Source organism: Crotalus tigris, unplaced genomic scaffold, assembly GCF_016545835.1.
Source record: "Crotalus tigris isolate CLP2741 ecotype Arizona unplaced genomic scaffold, ASM1654583v1 scf7180000024364.846960, whole genome shotgun sequence".
Lineage (NCBI taxonomy): Eukaryota > Metazoa > Chordata > Lepidosauria > Squamata > Viperidae > Crotalus > Crotalus tigris.
In genome coordinates, this window is record NW_024100532.1 from 135,085 (window position 1) to 156,676 (window position 21,592).

Sequence of the window (21,592 nt, forward strand, 5' to 3'; positions counted from 1 at the left end):
ATTCTGCCAGTGATGATCTAGTTGCCCTCTATTTATAATCTTGCTGTGCTAGTGTCTTAGAGGTTTTGATTGTGAGACTTAAAAAGTTGATTTGAACAAGACACTGTGAATTTGAATATAAAATAAGGTATTTTGGCCGGGGGAGCTAAGTCATCTAGCCTAGGAATATTTTGACTTGTAGTCCAACTACTAAAATTCATATGTCTATAAGTAGGCATATTATTATTAAATAGGAAATAATTAATATTCAATATTCCACATGGCTATGTTTAGAAGAATGAGAAATTGATATTGCTTATAAGCAATACATAGTAAGGCTCAGGTCAGTAATCAGGGTGGTTTAGGCAGGCCATACACTAACGACTAACCCTTTAAAATTTGTCTTTAAAACCCAGATAAGTTTTGGTGTGGATGGGGTGGCTCCAGGCCTGGCAAGCATTTTGAGAGGCATGTTAATAATCACAGACTTGAAAGCTAATGTGTTGTATGGTTATATTTTTTCAAGTCTATTACTATATAGTACAAGGATTTGTCATCACAAAATGACTATTTTCTAGGCATTTAAACCTCTTCTTTTAGATTGCTTTTTCTTAGGCTGTATCAGTGCAAAAAGTAACAGCGTTCAATTCCTATGTCTGAATTCTCGATCTCTGAAATGTTATTTTGAAAAGTACAGAATTTGGATCCTGAAATTCAACAAAAATAAACCCTAGAAGCGATGGCTTTGCAGGTCTAATTGCAAGTATTTATATTCTACTAGAAAAAAAGCGAAGTTTTACACACCAATGATACATGTCCCTCTGCCTAAAAGGAAATCAAGGTCCTGAGACTCCATGTTGGTCGCTTGCAAGAAATTCCCTGAAGGTGAAGCTTGTTAGTGCATCTAATAAAAGTTTCACTACATGGACTCTACCTGAATTCGGTGATTTGGCAAATAGGCAAATGGCCTGAGAAAAACAGCAGACCAAAGCAGCAATGCAATTTCGAGGATGTAGCCTGGATGTTGAAGACCAGTGAGTGAGCTAGTTTGAGATCACACTAGACCAGAAACCAGTCACAAGGTGAAACTTGCATAGCAGGTAGTGAAACCTACCTAGCCAAACAACAACCAGTTAAGAGCACAGCCGAGGTGAAAAATAAAGCATGGGGTTATTTTAAAAAGGGTCTAGATAGGAGCCTAATTGAAAGTCACACAATACTTGGATCTTGAGCCATCTGCCTCAGATTTCTTGGTGAGTATGTGAGAGCCAAGGAGTGTGTGTGTGTGTGTGTGTGTGTGTGTGTGTGTGTGTGTGTGCATGTGTGCATTTAAAGCACAATCTTGCTACATTATAATAGAAAAAAAAATTAGGGGATTAACAGAACATTATTTGTGTGCTGTCTCATCAGTTAGTGAAAACTATTTGACTGTTCCCAATCTTACAAATCAAGTAGCTTAAGGTTGCAGAGTGAAAAATCCCAGAATGTGAGAATGATAGAAAATGGGCCACAGATATATTAGAAATGGATATGTTGACTGCTACACTCAGGACTTATTAGATACGGCTTCACATCCACATAGACAATAAATCAAACTACTTGAAAAAGTTTCAATAAGTTGTTCCTATTACCTCAGGTTGCAAAGTTGCAAATTCTTTCTGCTTTGATAGAAAATATATAGTAATGTCATATATTTATTTCCCATACATTTCCACCCATATAGAGAGGTAAATTCCATCTTTTAACATAAATATAGCAAAGAATGATAACTTAAATGTATGAAGACTTTACAATGGCCACCAAAGGTTAGGGGAAGATTTAGAGTTGCCCATTCTCTAATTCAAAGACAAAAATATGGAGTGTTTAAAAAAGGACTATTCTGGAAGAATCATCTAAGTTTCCATCTATCACAGCCAGCTGGAACAGAAAGCTAATCTTTCTCCTAGGTTTGGAAAACAGTCACTAAGTATACGGATACAGAACTCTAGGATTAGTCCTAAGTATGTTTACAATTGGGTCATAATTCTAATCTGAAGTTAGTTACCAGTTTTGGAAAACCAGTTTAAATGTCCCAGTGGTTTGTTCTAGGTAGCAGTTCGTAGTTTGAAAAACTGCAATCATGAGTTACGGTAGCTTTATTATATGTGCAAAAGATGATACAACACATAATTTATTCATAAATCCTGGTTCATTGATTTTTATTGCCACATAGAAGCTTCCAAGCAATCCCAGGATACAAAACAATAGCAGCTAAACAGGCAGAAAAAAAGTTAGAAATTGGCAAAACAACTAGTACAACAACATCTGGAAGACTAACTGTAGGTTAACAAACCACATCTTAGCATAATGTGTGTTTATTAAAATAAACATTTCTTATAGATTTCTTAACACAATGTATCCACAGTGACACTGTGGTCTGTCTAGATGCAGTATATTTATCATCATCTGTACTAACTGGAGAACATGCTTGTATCTATGGATAATAGTCAGAGCAACAATAATTATGAATTCTGATAAAGAATCTTGGTCAATCCTCCTTAACAGAAGATTCATCAAAGAAACTGGGCATGACTCGCGCAGCTTTTAGAACTGAGGTATTAGAAGAAAAGTTGGATCAGCAACTGATAGAAGATTCGCAGGTTAAACCTTTGCAACAATCTTTTTTGACAGAAGATTCATTAATGAAATTGAGTACTTGTGGACCTTTTAGAAGTAAGATAAAGGTGGAAGAAAAGCCGGAAGAGCAGCTGATTGAAGAAGATATGGAGGTTGTACCTTTGCAGCAGTCCTCTTCAACAGAAGATTTATCAAAGAAATCGGGCATGACTCGTGCAGTTTTTAGAAGTAAAATAATGGAACAGCAGAAGGTTTTTCGTCATCTTCTAAGTAACAGATAATAGAAGGAGAAGTTGGAATATCAGCCGGCTGTTATAAGGAGTTTTGTTAAATTTTTGTTATTTATGATTTTTGCCTGGGAGAAGACTTGATAGGCTTTAATCTAGGGATTTAATATCTGAGAGTATCTACTATGATTTCTGTTCGAGAGAATAGTTGATAGGTTTTAATTTGGTGATTTAATATTTAAGAGTACTTATGATATATCAAAAGTGAATAAGAATGTTATAAGGTTTTGATTTGGGAGAAAAGGGTATTACATTCATTTGGGTCTGGGGGGGAAAGAGTTAAGAGCTAAGTTTATATTGTTTAAAAGAAATACACATCTCGGTGTGGAGAAGGTGGATAAATTATATGAAGAATAAATATGGGATTTAATGGGTAAATTATGATTAGAGTAGATATGATTTAAAGTATTGTTTGGATGATGAATAATTTCCGTTTTACTTATTGTGATTTAGTTTGTATTAGTTAAAGTTAAAATATGTTTGAAAAAAAATGGGTAAACTTTGATTAGAGTAGATATCATTAAAAGTATTGTTTTGATTATGAATAATTTTTGTTTTAAATTTGGCATTATTTGATTTTGATAGTTGACTTTCTTTAATTTGTTTAAATTTGTTTTGTATTTGAGTTAAAGTAACTTATTGGTTTTCTTATTTGTATAGTTGGATAGGTTTAGTTAGATTTAGTTTGTATTAGTTAAAGTTAAGTAGATTTTGTTTAATATGTTTGAAAACCCTGTGCCAAGCTCTGGGAAGTGGGGGGGAGGGGAGGTTGGGGTGGGTGGGTTTTTGGGACTGGGAGGGAGGGGGGTTGGGATGGGGGGGGTAGGTAGGTTAGATGATAGGATTAAGGTAAGATAATAAGGGATAACTTATGAGACAGATGTTGCTTGGGCATTTCCCCGGTACTGTATCCGAAAAGGGATGAGAGAGGAGGAGAAAAGTTAGGGAGGAAGTAGGATGGTGAGAGGAGAGGGGGAGGGGAGAGAGAGAGGAGGAGAAAGGCTTGGGAGGAAGTAGGATGGTGAGAGGAGAGGGGGAGGGGAGAGAGAGGTGAGGGGAGGGAGAAGGAGGAGGGAAGTAAGGGAGAGTATAAGAGAGGGCGGATGCAGTTTCGGGGGGGGTGAGCAGGCGACATCTAGGTATATTTACTTTATCTTGTTAAATGTGAAATTTCTTCTTTTTTGTTTATGTAATTGATAATTGGAAAATAAAAACTTTTTTTGAAAAAAAAAGAATCTTGGTCAACTTAATTTCATGGCATTTTAAATTTTTTTTAATCAGATTCCTAGAGCAAGTGTAGATAATAAAATATAATGTACTTGTAAATACTATTAAGAAAATCAAAAGCCTTTCCTTTTCTTGGTACTTTTTTCACTTATTATTATTTTTTCTTAATTTTCTCTTTTGAAATTTGTATTTTTATTCTTTTAAAAATTCTCTTTTATTCACACACTCACATATAAAAGTCTACACCCATCTTAAAATGCCAGGTTTTTGAGATGTAAAAAGAAATAAATCAGGCCAAGATAAATCATTTCAGCTTCTTTTCTCCCTTTGATACACATAAGCTGTACAATTCAACTGAAAAACAAACTAAAATTGTTTAGGAGAAAAATAAAACCACAACACAGTTGCATCTTTATTGAAGCACCTTTAGATTTTATGCCAAATCTTTGAAGGGAGGAGCCCATCAGCATGGCACATCCTGCTCTGGGAATCTTTGCCCAGTCTTCCTTGGAAAAGCGCTCCAAATCTGTCGGATGGTGAGGGCACCTCCTATGCACAGCCCCTCTTCAGATCATCTATCAGGTTTTCAATTTGATTCAAGTTTCATTCCAAAGTTTCATTCCAAAACTTTGGTTTTCTTCTACTGAAGCCATTCTTTTGTTATGCTAAAGCCTAAGGATTTTGTGCCAAAGCTGACTGATATTTGGAACTGTTCATATTTCCCTTCACCTTGACTAAAGCCATAATTCCAGCTGCAGAAAAGCAATCCCACCATGCTTCACTGTGGTGTCCTTTTGATGATGGACAGTATTGTTTTTGCACCAAACATACTTTTTCGAATTATGGTCAAAAAATTCAACCTTGCTCTCATCAAACCATAACAAAATTTCTCACATGCTTTTGTTAGAGGTAGTCGTTTGCAAAATTTAGCCAGGCTTGGATGTTTTCTTTTTTAAGAAAAGGCTTCTGTCTTGCCATTCTACCCCACAGCCCAGACATGTGAAGAATATGGGACATGTTACAGGTGGAAAAAATTCTGAATGATTTATCTTGGTCTGATTTTTTTACACCTCAAAAACTTGGCATTTTAACAAGAGAATGTAGATCTTTTATATCCAGGCAGGCAGGCAGGCAGGCAGGCAGACAGGCAGGCAGGCAGACAGACAGATAATAGAGCAAATTACAAAAATACAGACCAAACCATTACTTTCAGAATGGGGATTTAATATATTTTACAGATACATTTATTATAATCTTCAAATAAAAAAATAATAGGAAAAGCAGTTGGGTAAAAAAGGTAGAAGAATTTGGCTGATACACATAAAAAGTTGCAAACACAATTTCCAAGTGAGTACAATGCCAACAGAACTAAGATTTAGGTGAAACACAGTCAACAATAAAGGTCTCAAGACTGCTATTTTAAACTCACAGATTTATGCTCAACTATTTCCATTACTGTATTCACTCAAATACAAAGAGCAGCATTGACTCAAAATCTGGACAGTATTAGAACTTTGACAGATTTTGGAAACCTTCATAAGTGAAAGGTGGAAGGTTGGGTATGCAAGTAGCTGTTTTAGGGAGGCAAGCAATATGATTAATCTCACAGGAATTGAAGTCATCCTTGTCAGTGAAGAACACACTATCAGGCGAGTCAATGGAAGGGTCATTGTCAAAATAATTATAAGGTCTTAAAATGAAGCCAACTGCATTTGCAAGTGTCACAGTGTTAGGAATATCCTCAGCATGGGGAATATGTAGAAATCCAGTGGTGATCCAGGCAACCAGGTCCTGGTGAAAGACCATAAAACAGGGAAATCTGATTAAAAAACATGGAAGGGAAATTTTGGAAATAGTCACTCAGTCTGAGTCACGCAATTAGGAGCTTAAGAATGGAGCACTCAGCAATACTCCAAGGCACTGCCAATTGCCTCTTACAAAAGGAAGCTTTGGGGAATTTATTCCTGTTTGTTTGTTTCCTGCAGAGGTCCCAGATTGATCTGGCCCATTTTGGAAGTCCACTTTTTTTGTTAGTTTCCCCCATCATATTAAATTTAGTCCCTCTTCTCTCTATTTTGTTACTTCACTTTTGGAGAGTGATTGCGCTGATTAGAGAGAATTTTAAGCCCAATTTCTTTTTAACATCCCACTGAGTATTCATTTCTGCAATTAAATGCAAAAAAATGAATAAAACAACAATTGTGACATCATGTTGAAAAACCCAGCCTTTCCTGTTTGTGTTCCAAAGCACTTTTTTTTTATCTGCCTCATCCCTGACTGCGTAGATGTTTCAGTAGGAAAAGTACACCAAGCATGGCTTCTGGAACTGTTGCTAATCCCTTATCTAGCTGTGAACATAGGACACTGTATGTTCTTCTATTACTGAAATAACACATTTTACGCCTGTGTGTTCTACATGAAGGCTGGGAAGATAGAGTAAGATGCATAAGCTTCATTTTGGGTCACATGACCAGGAGGAAAGAGGAACTCCATTATGAGGCAACCCAACCAAGTGCATCTATGAGACTACAATAAGTGGGAGTGAGGGTGACAGACTTTTCTGAACGACAAAGATCTTTGAACTATTGATAAAAAGGAAAGAAACACCATTTTTTTGGTACCCCTCTCTATAAGCTTGTTACTGAAAAATAAACTACCTACCTAGCCTCATTTCATGCATGCCTGCTGTTCCCTGTTGAAGAGAAGGGCAATTTTTTTTGTTGTGGGAAAGTAGATTTGTTTCTTTGAACCCAACTTCAGACTTTCAACTGAACTCTCAGCTAGACCTCACTCTCCTGAGCCTTTTTCAGCCGTGGGTGCAATTGTGCAATAAACTCTGTATCTGCCTTTGCATTGGACTCTTTGCTCCTCTTTGTAAACTGCTTGTAAATCAAGTTGATATGTCTTTGCTCAAGCTGAAATAGGACAGTCAGCACAAGACTGGCTGCCTGAGATAAAACAGAAGTCCCTTCCAGCTGCCTGATAATAGAACACACTCGGAAAGCTGTAGGCTGGTCAAATTATTTTAATACAACGAAATAGAACTTTATGGAAAAACACTGTGAATTTTGGCTACAAATCATTTTGAGTGCAAAATGTTCCAAGTTTGGAATGGCTATTTCAAGCATTCAAACACTCCCCCCCTCCTTAGAATTTGTCCTAATTTGGGATAAAACAGTGCTTTCCCCCGTTATTTTCAAAATTCAACTGTCCTTTTATATATATAAAAAAATCCTCTTTCCAAGCCATGGAGATTTGAAGAATGTGATGGCAAGAATTTAGGGGAAAAGAAGAAAAGTGGGTAAAGGACAATCAGTTCAACCCATACTGAGATGGGAAATAGTTCGGATTTTTTCTTCATGAGAGGTCACAGATTAATTTGGAAGGTGAACTTCATTAATATAATCAATCAGCTTACCCTATTTCATTAATATAAACAATTGATTACACTAATAAAATTCAGCTTCCAAATTAATTTGGCCATCTCTCCTCCTATCCTATTTCCTGTATCTAATATAGTAGTGTTATAATACTAATTACTTAAGCAGTGTAGACAGGACTTTATGAGATGAAATGTGATGTAGCTGTTTTTGTGCAGTGTATGTGTGTAGTAGTTTCTTTTTCAAGAAGCTTGCCAGTGCAAAAGTACGTGCTGTTCATGTGCGTAAACAATTCCTGTTGCTGTGCTGTCTTTTGTAGCCTTGTTGCTGTCTGCAAAGAATGTTAAATAGTACAGAAAGAGACACTATTTCTGAGCTTTATTTGTATGCTTAAACTTTTAGTCAAAAGTTTTTTTGGGGGGGGGTTGTTGTTGTTTTGCAGGTATATTGCCTAATCAAAAAAGCATGCACTGTGAGTATTTTTCTGTTGTTGCGTTGTTTGTGGAGGGTGCTGAAGTGAATTGATAGTTGTTACTTGCTTCTTCATTAGGCTAAGTTCTGTGGCCATTCTGGATTGCAAAAAGCACGTTTATCTGTTGATGCTAATGTTCGCTATAGGAATTTAATTTTCTTTTAAAGCAAACTTTTTCATTCTTTTGGTAAGTCAAATGGCATGTGGCATTTAATTGTGAACTACTAGCCCACTTATTTTCTTATCTGACATAAAAGATAAAAGATATGAGTTTTGCTTTGTGTTCTCATTTTGGAACATAGCCAGCTTAAAGTTTGCAGAGTACTTTCTAGTAGCTGAATTTCAGGAGCATGATTTTCAACTTGAAAATATGTGTGACCTATGAAGGATAACTCTAGTTTACATAGAAATTAATATAGCTTCTCTGTAAAAGAGAAGCTGTATTAGTTTCCATGTGAACCAGAGTTTTCACTGACATTTATGCTGAATGCTCAAATGGCTTTAGGGAAGCCCCCAAGATTTCTCTAATGATCTTAGTGGAATAGGGGAGATTATCCAGTGTGCTCACATAAATATACTGGATTCATAAAACCCAATGAAGGTTGTTACATGAGAGGAATGAGGTATTATGTAGGAGAATATGTAGGCAGAACGGAATTGTTTCTTTAATCCTTTCATAAATGTAGATTGTTTTCTGAAATTACATATTTCCAGTCCTGGGACCTCATTGCAGGGAAAAATAGATATAAAATAGAAGATATAAGATATAAACATTGGGGAAAGAAATGGCATTCATAGTAGGAAATTTATTCTGCCTTGAAAATGCACCTTTTGTCATTGTGCATTTTCTGAAAAATGGAAGTTATTTTTTTTTATTATGGCCTACAGAGAATGTGAACGATTTCCTGTGTGATCAGATGTTGGATTTTTGCCAGAAAGGAAATCTGGCCAGAACAAACATTAGCTATATGAAAAATTGAGTGTTCTTCATTCCCACCCACTATCATTTAAAACACTCCTCCACAACCCACAAAGGGATTCTGTGGAGTCTATTTATTTTCATTTAATGTATTTAACAATTACGGAATTCTTATTGTAAATGTAAAAAATCTGATTTGCTAACAATATGCTTAACTATTAGAAGTTCTCTAGATCTGTATCCTTCCAATGCAGGTTGCTGTGATACATAGCAGAAAATAAAATACTGTAGAGACTAGAAAAGTAAAAATTAAAAACACATCTTTTTGGGTAGCTCTGATCATAAAAAATAGACTTTCTAACAGTGGAATATGGAGGTATACCGCAAACAAATTTTAAATCACCCATCACAACCACTTCACTATACGTAACAAATCAAGTTAAATACAATCTTTATGTGGTTACCAAATTCATTCTGAATTTTCAAAATATGCTGGAGCAGATAGCAAAAGGAACATGTTATCTTAGAATTGCACTTTGCTCTTCCTAAATTACTGCCAATAAACAGCCATAGAAAAGAGAGAGGGACAATAGGTTTGTTTAGTATCCAGCCAACTCCTGTGTGGGTTTGTTTGGAAAAAGAGGAAATATCCCCTCTCATCTCCTTCAGGATCTGACAACTCACCTCATCAACAATGGTCTCATTATCTATAAAGTCTGCAAAGGCAACAGTAGGTGTCCATGGGTCATTCTGATTATAGATGCTGGTACTGCAAGGTTCTTCCTCCTTTCGCTTGGTGACAGCCAGCTTGTACCTAAGAAGCAGAATTGCAACAAAAGAAACAAAGAATTGTTGAGCTGGATGATTTCATCACTTTTATAGGCATGCAATAAGTTTCCTTAATGCTTATAGGCAATAGTAGCTCCAAAGCCTATGGATACACCTCAAAAATTGGCAAAGCTTATCTGAATATATTCCTTTCCACAGTTGCTCACAATGTAGTATATGTACAGATAGTCCTTGACTTACGACCATTCATTTAATGACCATTCAAAATTATACGGTGCTTGAAAATATGATTTATAGCCAGTCCTTACATTTATAACTGTTGCAGCACACATACACCCCAATCAGATTATCAAAATTCAGGCACCTGGCAGCTGTCATGCATTTTAATGGTTGCAGTGCATCAGAGTCACATGACTGCCATTTACAATCTTCCCAGGGGTCTTCTGACTAGCAAAGCCAACAGGAGAAGCTGGGTCCGTTTAATGACTATATGACTCACTTAATATCTGTGACAAAAAGGTTGTAAAATTGGGCATGATTCACTTAATGACTGCATTGCTTAGTGACAAAAAATCTAGTCCTAATTGTGGTCATAAGTCAAGTTGCCTGTATGACAATAAATGCATTACTAAAACTATTGTGCAGGTCGTAGTTGATTTACGACTTTGTATTTAATGACAGTTCGAAGTTATAATGACTTATGACCCATCCTCAAAGTTATAATTGTTACGCTATTTCTTTGGTCACATGATTGCAATTTGCAACCTTCCTAGTTGGCTTCTAACAATCAACGTCAATGGGGGAAATCAAGTTTGTTTAAAGACTGCATGATTTGCTTAATGATCGTGTGATTCACTTAATGATGGAATGATTCACTTAATAATCATGGTAAAAATGATGGTAAAATTGAGTCCAGTCACATGTGATTCACTCACTGACCACATCACTTAGCAACTGAAATTCCGGTTCCATTTGTGTTGTAAGTTGAGGACTATCTGTAATGAAAACTGTGACAAAATTATCTTAGTGCCAACATAAAAAAAATATGTTAGTCCATAAAACACTGAATAAAAGAATACAAACAAATGGATTCAGTCCAATAATTTAAGATTAAGTTGAAAACAGAAGCACAACAAAGTTATGAAAGGAAAAAAAAACTCACACACTGACAAATGGTTTTCCATTTCACAAAGGAGTATAGGACAGCGTGATTCAAGCTTGGCAACTTGAAGATGGGTGGGCTTCAGTTCCCACAATTGAAATCCATCCATCTTCACGTTGTCAAGATAAAAAGCCCTAGATAGTATTATTTAATTAATCTCTATGCCCAACAATTTTTTTCTATTAAGATATTGCAAGCACCTCAATTCATTACTTATATATTAATTATGCTGTCAACTCTCTGAACTCTGATGGTTTATAATAAGCTATTAAAGCAATAATATAGATAAATATAGATTATATCTGAACAATTATAACTTCATAATAATAAAACAATAAAAATAAGAAACTATTGGCACCAACCCAACAACCCAGTAACATTAACTCCCACAGAACCTATGGACCTGTTCTGTCTTGGCAGCCTTATAAAAGAATGCTGGGGAATTCTGCAATTGCACAAATTTTAAGCTTGCCAAGTTGGAACAACACTGCACTAGAGCAACATATACCATTCCTACCCTAGGCTTGAATTCTGCATGAAAGGAACTAAATAACCATCCTCTAGAATACTTTGTTGCTGCTCAGTAGCACATCTTCTCCGTAACTTTCCCTAAAAAGGGAACAATGGCAATGTTGTGATTATTGTTTAATGTCAAATTCAAAAAAAGGCTCTTCTGATAAATCTGCTCTCAAAGGCTTATCTACCAGGTATACAGAAAGGACTTCCTTCTTTTTCTTAGATTCTAGAATATACTTTGGAGTTGCATTGGGCTCCAGATCTCTCTGCCTTGAGAGAAAAGTGGTAAAAAGAGTTAGCAGTTAATGCTTTCATAATTTATATTTTAGTTATCTGTTTTAATCTTTTTTTTTCTCTGTGTATGTGTCTATTGCTTTAAACTGTAACTTATCTGGAGTACTAATTTTGAACAGGAAAGCCCCATTTCAAATCAAGCAAGCAAATTAATAAATAAACAAAAGCCTTGGCCATTGGTGCTTAGAAAAGGACTGCTTACCTGCCCCAACTGATAGCTCTCTCCATTGGATCTGCCTCTGGGAGATGATCTCCGGCAAAGCTAATGGTCTGGATTAGGTAGCCACGCTTATGGCCCCACTTGTTGGTGTTGTTTGCTGCAAAATATATGTATCTTGGCATCTTATCATTATGGCGGAAGGCAGCCTGATCTTCAGTATCTAAGACCTTTTTTACCAGTTTCATTCTCCGAATCTCATGGTCTGGATTCCAGGGAGTCTTCACTGTCTCAAAAGTCATATCATTGGTAACCAAGGAATTTTTTGCACCTAGAAAGAAAAAGGGAAGAGGAAGAAAACAAGAGGGTGAGATAGGGGATTTTTCTCATTTACCCCCAAATCACAATACAACCAATTTTCTACCTTGTTCTCATGATGTTTCCTTCAGCCCATCTCCAGTCCATAGCTGAGTTTTATCCTAACACATTTTTTTTCTGTGGATATAATCTGGCATACTTCATTGACAATTTAGGAAGTGACATGCTCAGGAATTGTGGTATGTCCAGTTTATATTCATCACAGTACTTTAAGCTGCTGTAAACATGACTTCTTTCCTCCAGTTGTTGGGTTCCCTCCAATTTTGGCTTGGGCTGCAGAATGAGGAGACACCTGAATTCCACAGAGGCATCAGCCCACATAAAGGTCATCCAAAGCTTAGTGCTCTTTTGAAAGCTGCATGTCACTATTTGGATGCAGTGTGTGTGTGTGTGTGTGTGTGTGTGTGTGTGTGTGTGTGTATTGCCATCTGGAGCTTTATATGGCCATGGTGTGTGTGTGTGTGTTTTTTTTTTTAGAGTTTAGTGTTTCAGTATATTTTTATTACTTTGGGAAACTTGAACATAAGCCTTAGAACTAACCACTCCTAACACCCATCCTATTTCATGAAGCTGCAGTTCCTATGACTGCTTATGTGATATACCATGGTTATTTACACTGTCCTGATGGGGGAGTGATATCATGTAGTTATGTACTCCAACTTTGGTGGCATTATGCGCTGTGGGGACAAATGCTGTTATATATGGGCAGATCAAATAGTGTGTTCTCTATGGTTATTAACTATATTTGAATACTGCCAGAGTTGGATTCTTTTCTCATTTGCTGCTAACACTTCCTTCCATTCCTTGACGTACAAATAATAATAATAATAATAATAATACAGAAGTTGAAATGAAAGAACTAGTAATAACAACAAAAATGGTAGAAAATAGAGCAAGGAAAATCAAAAATTGGTCAGCACCAAGTGAAAATGAACTGCATGGGTTTTGGTTGAAACATCTAACTGTTATACACCCACTCATTGCCAAGCAGTTCAACAATATACTACAAGGAGAAGAAATTGAAAAGTGGCTAACAACTGGGAAAACCTACCTAATAATGAAAAATCCAGCAAAAGGGGCAACACCAGGCAACTATAGGCCAATTACCTGCTTACCAACAACTTTCAAGTTACTAACTGGTGTGGTAGCTGATGCAGTACAACAGCATCTAGTTGAAAACAATCTCTTTTCACCTGAGCAGAAAGGAAACCGCCCCAATAGCAGAGGAACAAAAGATCAACTCCTAATAGACAAAATGATCTTGGAAAACTGCAAGAAAGGAAGACCAACCTGAATGTGGCATGGATTGACTACAAAAAGGCATTTGACTCTCTGCCACATGATTGGATAATAAAGTGCCTAGAAATAACAGGAGTCAGTAGAAACATCAGAAAATTTGTGCAAAGATCGATGGCACAATGGAAGACACAATTGCAGATCAATGGTGAGAGGCTGGGAGAGGTTAATATCAAGAGAGGAATATTTCAAGGAGATTCATTATCACCATTACTATTTGTTATTGCACTGTTTCCTCTGTCAACAATACTGAATAACTCAGGACATGGCTATCAAACATCAAAAACATCTGCCAGACTATCCCACCTCCTTTACATGGATGATCTGAAGCTGTATGGAAAAACATCATCTGAAATAGAATCGCTGCTCAACACTGTCCGTATATATAGCCAAGATATTGTAATGGAGTTTGGCTTGGACAAATGTGCCACACTTACTATCAAACAAGGAAAAATAGTGAAAACTGAAGGAATCAAGATGCCCCACGAAAATAACATTAAGAGTCTGGATGAGGAAGAGTACTACAAATACTTGGGTATCCTTCAAGCTGACAACATCAAGCACACTGAAGTCAAGAAAAAGATTAGAGGTGAATACATCAAGAGAGTGAAGAAGATCTTAAAGTCCAAACTCAATGGAGGAAATACCATAAAGGCAATCAACTCCTGGGCAATCCCAGTCATTAGGTACACAGCTGGAATAGTGGACTGGACTCAAGCAGAACTAAAAGCAATGGATAGGCAGACCAGAAAAATAATGACAATGAATCATGCCCTTCATCCACGCAGTGACATTGATAGACTTTATCTACCAAGGCAAATAGGTGGGCGTGGAATGCTACAAGTACATCAGATGGTTGAAGAAAAAAAAATGACTTTGGAAGAATATCTGAAGAACAATGATGAAGATGTACTGAAATTAGTATATCAGGAAGGCTTACTGACTACTGGAGAGACCAAACTGGCCTACAAGAAAGACCAAATGAAGAACAGAATAGAGGCATGGGAAGACAAAGCACTACATGGCCAATACATGAAAAAAATAGCTGGGAAAGCAGATAATAATAAAACCTGGCAATGGCTAAGAGCAGGAAAATTGAAGAAAGAGACCGAGGGACTAATTCTGGCTGCACAAGACCAAGCCTTAAGGACAAATGCATACAAAGTCAAAATTGAGAAGACAGCAACAGACAGTAAGTGCCGCCTATGCAAAGAAGCTGAAGAAACAGTGGACCACTTGGTAAGCTGTTGCAAGAAGATTGCACGGACTGACTACAAGCAGCGGCATGACAAAGTACCAAAAATGGTGCATTGGAAGATCTGCAAAAAATATCATTTGGCTGTAAACAAAAACTGGTGGGATCATAAAATAGAGAAAGTCATAGAAAATGATAAAATTAAACTTCTCTGGGACTTCAGAATTCAAACAGACAAGCACCTGCAACATAATACCCCAGACTTAACAACTGTCGATAAGAAAGACAAAAAAGTCTGGATAACGGACGTGGCAGTGCCTGGAGACAGCAGAATAGACGAGAAAGAACCGGAGAAGATAACAAAATACAAAGACCTACAAATAGAAATAGAAAGATTGTGGCAAAAGCAAGCAAGGGTAGTACCAATAGTCACAGGCTCCTTGGGTACAATCCCAAAACAACTGGAGCACCACTTGAACACCATTGGCATTGACAAATTCGCTATTAGTCAATTGCAAAAGGCGGCCTTGCTAGGAACTGCTTCCATCCTGCGACGATATCTGTAATACTATCAAACATCCACATCTGCCTATCCCAGGTCCTGGGTAGGACTCGATAGGTAGACAAAATGCCAAACCCAGTCTGAACATCTGGCTGACTGTGCGATGATCCATAATAATAATAACAACAATAAACTTTATTGTCATTTAATGTGTGCTTCATATAATAATTATCTGCAGTTATGACTAATTCTTGCTTTTACAAGCTTTTCAGTTTGGTAAAGCAAGGGAAAATCTTGATAATTATCTGCAGGGTTTTTTTTGTCATAGAATGCCCAGAACGGAGTTCCGGCACCTTTTTTGAATGGAACCTTATAGGGTAGGCAAGGCGGGTTGTATGACATGTATGAGTTCCGGCACCTTTTTTTTTTTTAACAAAAAAAGCACTGATTATCTGTTTCTTCTTTTGTGCTTCACTTACAACTTTTCTCCACATCTGTAACCTATCAGCCAGGCTATTTTTGAATATACTTTTAGTGCTGTTTCAGAAAACTAAATCTACTGACATTTACAGATACAGAGAAGGAAGTGCACCAAGCATCTCTTGCTTAGGTAGGTTCATGTGACTATACCCCCTTCAGTGAGACTAGCCTCATCTAAAGTCATCCAGCACCACTCTCCTTTGGTCAAAAATGAAAGCATTTGGTAGTGGTTGCACCTGCAACAAGTGAGTTTGGTAGGAAAAGAAATGATGTCCAGGGAGTACCCTGATTATTTTCCTGGAATTGACATATTATGTAAGTAAAACCAGTACAACTGGCCAGTCTCTGTTGGTAGAATAGAAATTAACAATACGAGCACAATTAATGCTAACACGCTTTGTTCCTGGTTCAAGGACTACTATATCAAACAGAACTTTAATGTGACTGTGTGGAAGAACCCTGAATCTTGAGCTGTTACTTGTAGAGACATTCCAGGCACAAAGAAATCTTCTCATATAGGCTTTATCAAAATCATTATAGCTAATCCTCAGTTAGCAACTACTTTAATAAGTGCCCATTTGCAAATTAGACTCTAATAAATGATAATTAAAATTCATTTTCCACCCAATGCGTGCATTTAGGACTAAATTTTGGGTACTTGACAACAAAAGATTTCAGAGTGAGACTGATGAAGGTCTGGTCAGTTTCAGGCAGTGTGAGCTGTTTGGAGGGATTAAATCAACTAATTCAAGGTCACACAGCTGAGCTTGTCAACCTGCAGTTAACACTTTGGGGAGAAAAGTGGCTCAGGAAGAGATAGCTTGTTTAAGCAATCTTTCATTCCTGTGAGGGGGCAAAAAAAGGGGAAGCAATGAGTCATAGAACACTGTTGGAGAGAAATGAAATGGCAGCAACCAATAATCTTCTATTCCATTTTCCTTAAAGATCAAATCACTGCAATTTCAATCACTAAAGAAGAAGAAGAGGTGTATAAATATATGTATTCAGTTACAAAAAAAGTAGAAACTCAGGGTTAATAAGTACAGGCAGTCATAGATTAATAACTGTAGTTGGGACTATTTGCTTGCTATTCTATCAGCAAGTAAAGCTATTCAATAGTTATAAAAATGCTGGGAATTCCAGCATTTCCAGTTGCCATCAAATCCTGTGCGGTCATTAAGTGTGATGTCACACAATTGTCATTTGTGATCTCTTGCCAGCTTCCTCATTAACTTGTCGGAAGTGTACAGTGAAGATCACCAATGGTGATCCCATGAGTATGGAATATTGCATCAAGGGCCCAAATTGTAATCACATAACTGTTGGGATGCTGTGCCAGTCATAGTTATAAGAACTAGTCACTATTCAGCCTCATAACTTTGAACAGTTGTATATTTGCTTGAGCTATCTGTACCATCATAGGCAACAAAGGCCAAATTAGGTTTACTGAATTTTTACAGGCCAGATTTTATTTATTTATTTACCTATTTATTAAATGTATATGCCACTTGATTTGGGCAGGTTTGAAGCTTATGCAGTCTACTTTATTTTATTTATTTATTAATGCTAAACTCAGAGATCCATCACAGTTTGGATCTGGATTACGGAATATAGCCATAAGACATATATTTAATCTGTATATACAGGTAGCTTTCAATTTACAACCACAACTGAGCCCAGAATTTCTATTGCTATGCAAGACAGTTGTTAAGTGAATTTTACCCCATTTTATGACTTTTCTTGCCACTTTTGTTAAGTGAACCACTACAGTTGTTAAATTAGTAACATGATTGTTACTTGCTGGCTTCTCCATTGACTTTGCTTGTCAAAAGGGTGCAAAAAGTGATCACATGATCCTGGGACACTGCAAATGTCATAAATTCATACTAGTTGCCAAGTGTCCAAATTCTGATCATATGATCACAGGGAGGGTACAATGATTGTAAGTGTGAAAAACAATCATACGTCACTTTTTTCGGTGCCATTGTAACTTTGAACAGTCATTAAACAAATGGTTGTAAGTTGAGGATTATCTGTATTTAAGTACAAAACTGCAGCTGAGTATATATTTCAACAGTTTAATCAAAGGAGCACTAAAAGAATGAAAACAATTTAATGGTTATTCATTGCATAGCTGTACTATATATTTACATTACTAATTCTCATTACATTATTTCTGATGCCTCTAAAATCATGAAAATACAAAACATGTCCACATTTATATTTCTTTTCTCTGCAGACTAATGTTCACAATGCAAACAGGCAAACTGTGAAAAGTATCCAAATATACAGTGATAATAACAAACCTGGGTAGTTTTAAAAGGGGGTTACAGGCTTATATAAAACAAAGCTGTAAATTGTTACCAGGGATAATGGCTATATATTACTATTATCTCTAGTAACCATTTATAGCCTTACAATCTATAAGATCAGAGAAAGTTACAATAATAGTAGAAAATAGCATTATTATGCTATATTATAATATATAATAAAAGTTGTGCTCTGCATTAAGCTAAATCAAAATCTTTTCCACATTTTGCAAGAATTCAATACATTTTGCAATTTTTTTATTAATGTCAGTTTTTGTTCATTGATATCCTATAAATAATGTTCAGTCCTGAAATAAACTTGTTTTCTCATCTTTAAAGGTTCAATTTATCTTAATCCTCATTGTGTTAACATTTTCAGTTTTTGTATAAATATCACAGTATTTAGTTATTTTCTGTAATGTATTTCAGTATTTTAGTTTAATGTATCCAAATTCTATTCTTATTTCATAATGCAGTAAAACAATTAACTTGTAAAAGTAATTATAGTGCTGCTATAATCTATTACTCTAAAATTATAATATTAAAGAAAACTAGTCTTTCTATATGCAAGTTGTGAAACGGGAAGAAAGGAACTCTTATTGCATAAATGTCAAAGTTTTACCAGATGTTAGACTAGATAAACCTTGATCTGGACCAGCAGGGTTCTTATATTCCCAAATCACTCCCTGCGGAGCAACTATGGCATGACTAATAGTGATCTGGATTGCTGGCATAAATCGTGGAAAATATCTGTGTTTTATAAGAGTGGTGTTTTTTTTTTTTAAGGGTAGCTGAAGGCAGAAAAAGAATTGCCTCTCTAGGCCTTTACAGCCATGAGAATGGTAAATATGCTTATAGGATTATAAAATGTTAAGTATATTACATATATTGGAATATGAGTAAATACCCAAAATACATTAAATCCAGGACTGACACAACAAAGGTTATATGAAATTGAGTATGTATATTATACAAACTTAAACTGAGAAAATCTTTTAACTTGTTATCTAATTCTAACTGCTCTTACCCTAAGAACTTTAAAAAGCTGAACCTAACCTATTGTAAATTATTGCTTATCGTCGACATTCCTATTCTTGCAGCCACTGACCAGTGCAAGATAAGAAACTGGAACTGAAGAAGATAAGAATATGGGGAAGAGGGAGAGGGGGGGAGGGAAGGAGAAAGGAGGAGAGAAAGAGAAAGAGGGAGAGGGAGGGAGACAGAAAGAGAGAGATGAAAACATTTTCAATGTTCAAATGGTGCCCTCTTCAGGTGCAGGTGCAGAGATACTTTGTTCTGGAACTTGAGTCACAAGCTTTGTATAGCAGGTGTGGAGATTCACTAAAAAATATTAATATATTAAATAATTCTGCAGTTCATCAATATTGACTATCTGACCGAGGTGGGCAATCATCAATTTCTACTCTGGCCTCTAATTCTACTAACCTTATGGCTTTTCCATAAGAAACCCAGCTTAGATAAAGAACAATAAAAATAAGCAGTGGGGCAGAGAGTTGCCAACAACAGCAGAAAATAGTGCAAAATTGCAACAATCAAAACTATTTAAGACTTCCAAGGACTTACCTCCAACATCTAAATCAACTTTGTAGTTGATGACGTGAGTATGGACTGTACCAAGTGTGTGATCTGCAACTCTATTTCCATAATCCAGCCCATCACTATAGAGGAAAGATGAGATTATGTATCCAGTTGCTTGGACTTTGCTTTCAATGGCACCATTTGGATGAAAAATAAAATTCCAGACATAGTCATAGTTACCGATGGTAACTATAAAACGCGTAACTAATGCAGAGCTGGCCAGTCCCCCGTAATAGACAGACTGAAAATTGGAAAAATGACGCCGGAAAGGGGTCCCTGCACTCTGCTCAAAGACACAAATTGAGTTCTTGTGTACCTCTGGTTTGATGTTTTCAATTAAATAAACAGCATCGAGGTAAGTGGCAGAGTAAGGGCAATCAACTCCACGAACTAATGAATATGCAAATCTTCCCATTCCAAAACTTGCATCCATATATCGGGTTAACATTCCACTAGGACTATTGGAGCCATAGATAGAAATGGCATCCTGCACACTGAGTTCGTATACAATTCTTTGATCCTTAAATCGGATATCATAGAGATGGAGTCCTCTATGTACGTCCATCCGAAAGGCAAAACTCCAGTTTGGGGTAGTTACTTGGTTGTTTCTCACATTGTAGTGTGGCTCAAAGGGCTCATGATAAAAGGATCCATGTTTTAGATGGGGTGTCCTTGGATGAAGTGAAGAAAAGCCCCCATCAGAAGAAACTGGCTTAACCTTTGCAACAATCACCCGCTTTGCTTTGAATTCTTTTTCCAGTTCTGCCAAACTGTTAAAATATTGGCCATTATAAAATACTTTTGGAACTTTCCAGTGAGAGATATTCAGGCTGCTGTGGTCAACAAGCACCTCGAGTCCCAATGGATGCAGGAAAAAGCCACTTACATTCTGAAACAAACTAACCCAGGAACAGCGATCTCCAGACTGAAATCCCCCAGGTACTGCGAGAATACCTTCAAAATTGCTTCTATTATGTCCAAATACTTGAGTCATAAAAGTGGGTGCCTCTAGAAATTTCTTATCCACTAGGAATGTCCCAATATCCCCAAACTCACTGAGTATTATAGTTCTGCCATGATAGGATAATTTCTTTCCATACTTTTGTACTGTTATGTCCCAATGATGTGTGGGCACTGGAAGTGGCCCTACAACATACTCAGTGATATTTGGTACTGGTTGATTTCCAAAATACACCACAGCCAATGCTTGTCGAGGAGGGCGTGGTCCATCATGATCAAGAAATTTCAGCACCTCTTCCTTTCGGGGGAGATTGACATCAACATAATAAATAAAATTATTAGAAAATAGAGCATGAGAAGCGTCTACCAAGGGCAACCTTTGTTGCAGATATTTCACCACCTGTACCATCTCTTCTGCTGACAGGGCAGCAAATATCATATTCTTGTTCTTCTGATTTTCATCCAAGGAAATAGGTGACTTAGCACCACAATGACTAGACTTCTCCCTCCTGGTCATCAACACACACACCAAGGCAAAAATTGTAACCAAAGCAAGTATAAGAAGAACAAGGAGAGCTTTTGGGTTCATTGCTGCAAAGATATGGCTTGAAGACTCACCAGCTATTTAAATAAGACAGCCCCAAAGACAATTCAACAGCTGCTAGATGGCAAGAGACTTTTATCTATTTTCTGCAGGAAATGGGACCTCACTGGAGTGGGTCCAAAAAGTGCAAGCTTAGACTTCATGGCTTCGATTTAAAAGTAAACGCCCTTTCATGACAGTTTTAATCTTTCACTGTGCCAAAAATGGACAATGCATGTACTAAAAGACTATGGATCACAAAAAAGGAACTAAATAACAGATTACCTCATTTTGAAAAGATTCCTGAACTTATTGCTACATTGCTCTTTTATGCATTTTTATTATTCCACAAACAAATGAATAGGCTTCGCATTACTCTTAACAGAGTAATGTTGCTCTATTAAGTACATAGTACAACTGCTACTTGTACAAAATGTCAGTTAAATCTCAAATGTGCATGGGAAGTAAGTTGGAAGATCAATTGAACTACAG

General features: G+C 36.6%; 1 protein-coding gene across 2 annotated transcripts; it reads right to left on the minus strand.

Moving 5' to 3' along the window:
• Window positions 1-5,312: 5,312 nt before the first annotated feature.
• LOC120301030 (primary amine oxidase, liver isozyme-like) lies at window positions 5,313-21,164 on the minus strand. 2 transcript variants are annotated; one of them, XM_039327688.1, is made up of 4 exons: window positions 19,543-21,164; window positions 11,844-12,129; window positions 9,565-9,694; window positions 5,313-5,900 (listed from the first exon to the last, which is right to left on the minus strand). In XM_039327688.1, exons 1-4 carry the CDS (start codon window positions 21,104-21,106, stop codon window positions 5,616-5,618), a joined length of 2,265 nt encoding a protein of 754 aa, XP_039183622.1. In that variant the 5' UTR covers window positions 21,107-21,164; the 3' UTR covers window positions 5,313-5,615. The 2 variants fall into 2 exon arrangements, with proteins under 2 accessions (XP_039183622.1, XP_039183624.1); XM_039327690.1 differs by lacking the exon at window positions 19,543-21,164 and adding an exon at window positions 12,223-12,358.
• Window positions 21,165-21,592: the final 428 nt, after the last annotated feature.

What these genes read in the sequence shown, in the direction of transcription:
- LOC120301030 (XM_039327688.1), bottom strand. Translation starts at nt 21,106, where the DNA reads ATGAACCCAAAAGCTCTCCTTGTTCTTCTTATACTTGCTTTGGTTACA. An exon ending in AGTTGATTTAGATGTTGGAG is followed by an intron (nt 12,130 to 19,542) that starts GTAAGTCCTTGG and finishes TTTTCTTTCTAG; the next exon opens with GTGCAAAAAATTCCTTGGTT. An exon ending in ATGAGACCATTGTTGATGAG is followed by an intron (nt 5,901 to 9,564) that starts GTGAGTTGTCAG and finishes GTCTTTCACCAG; the next exon opens with GACCTGGTTGCCTGGATCAC.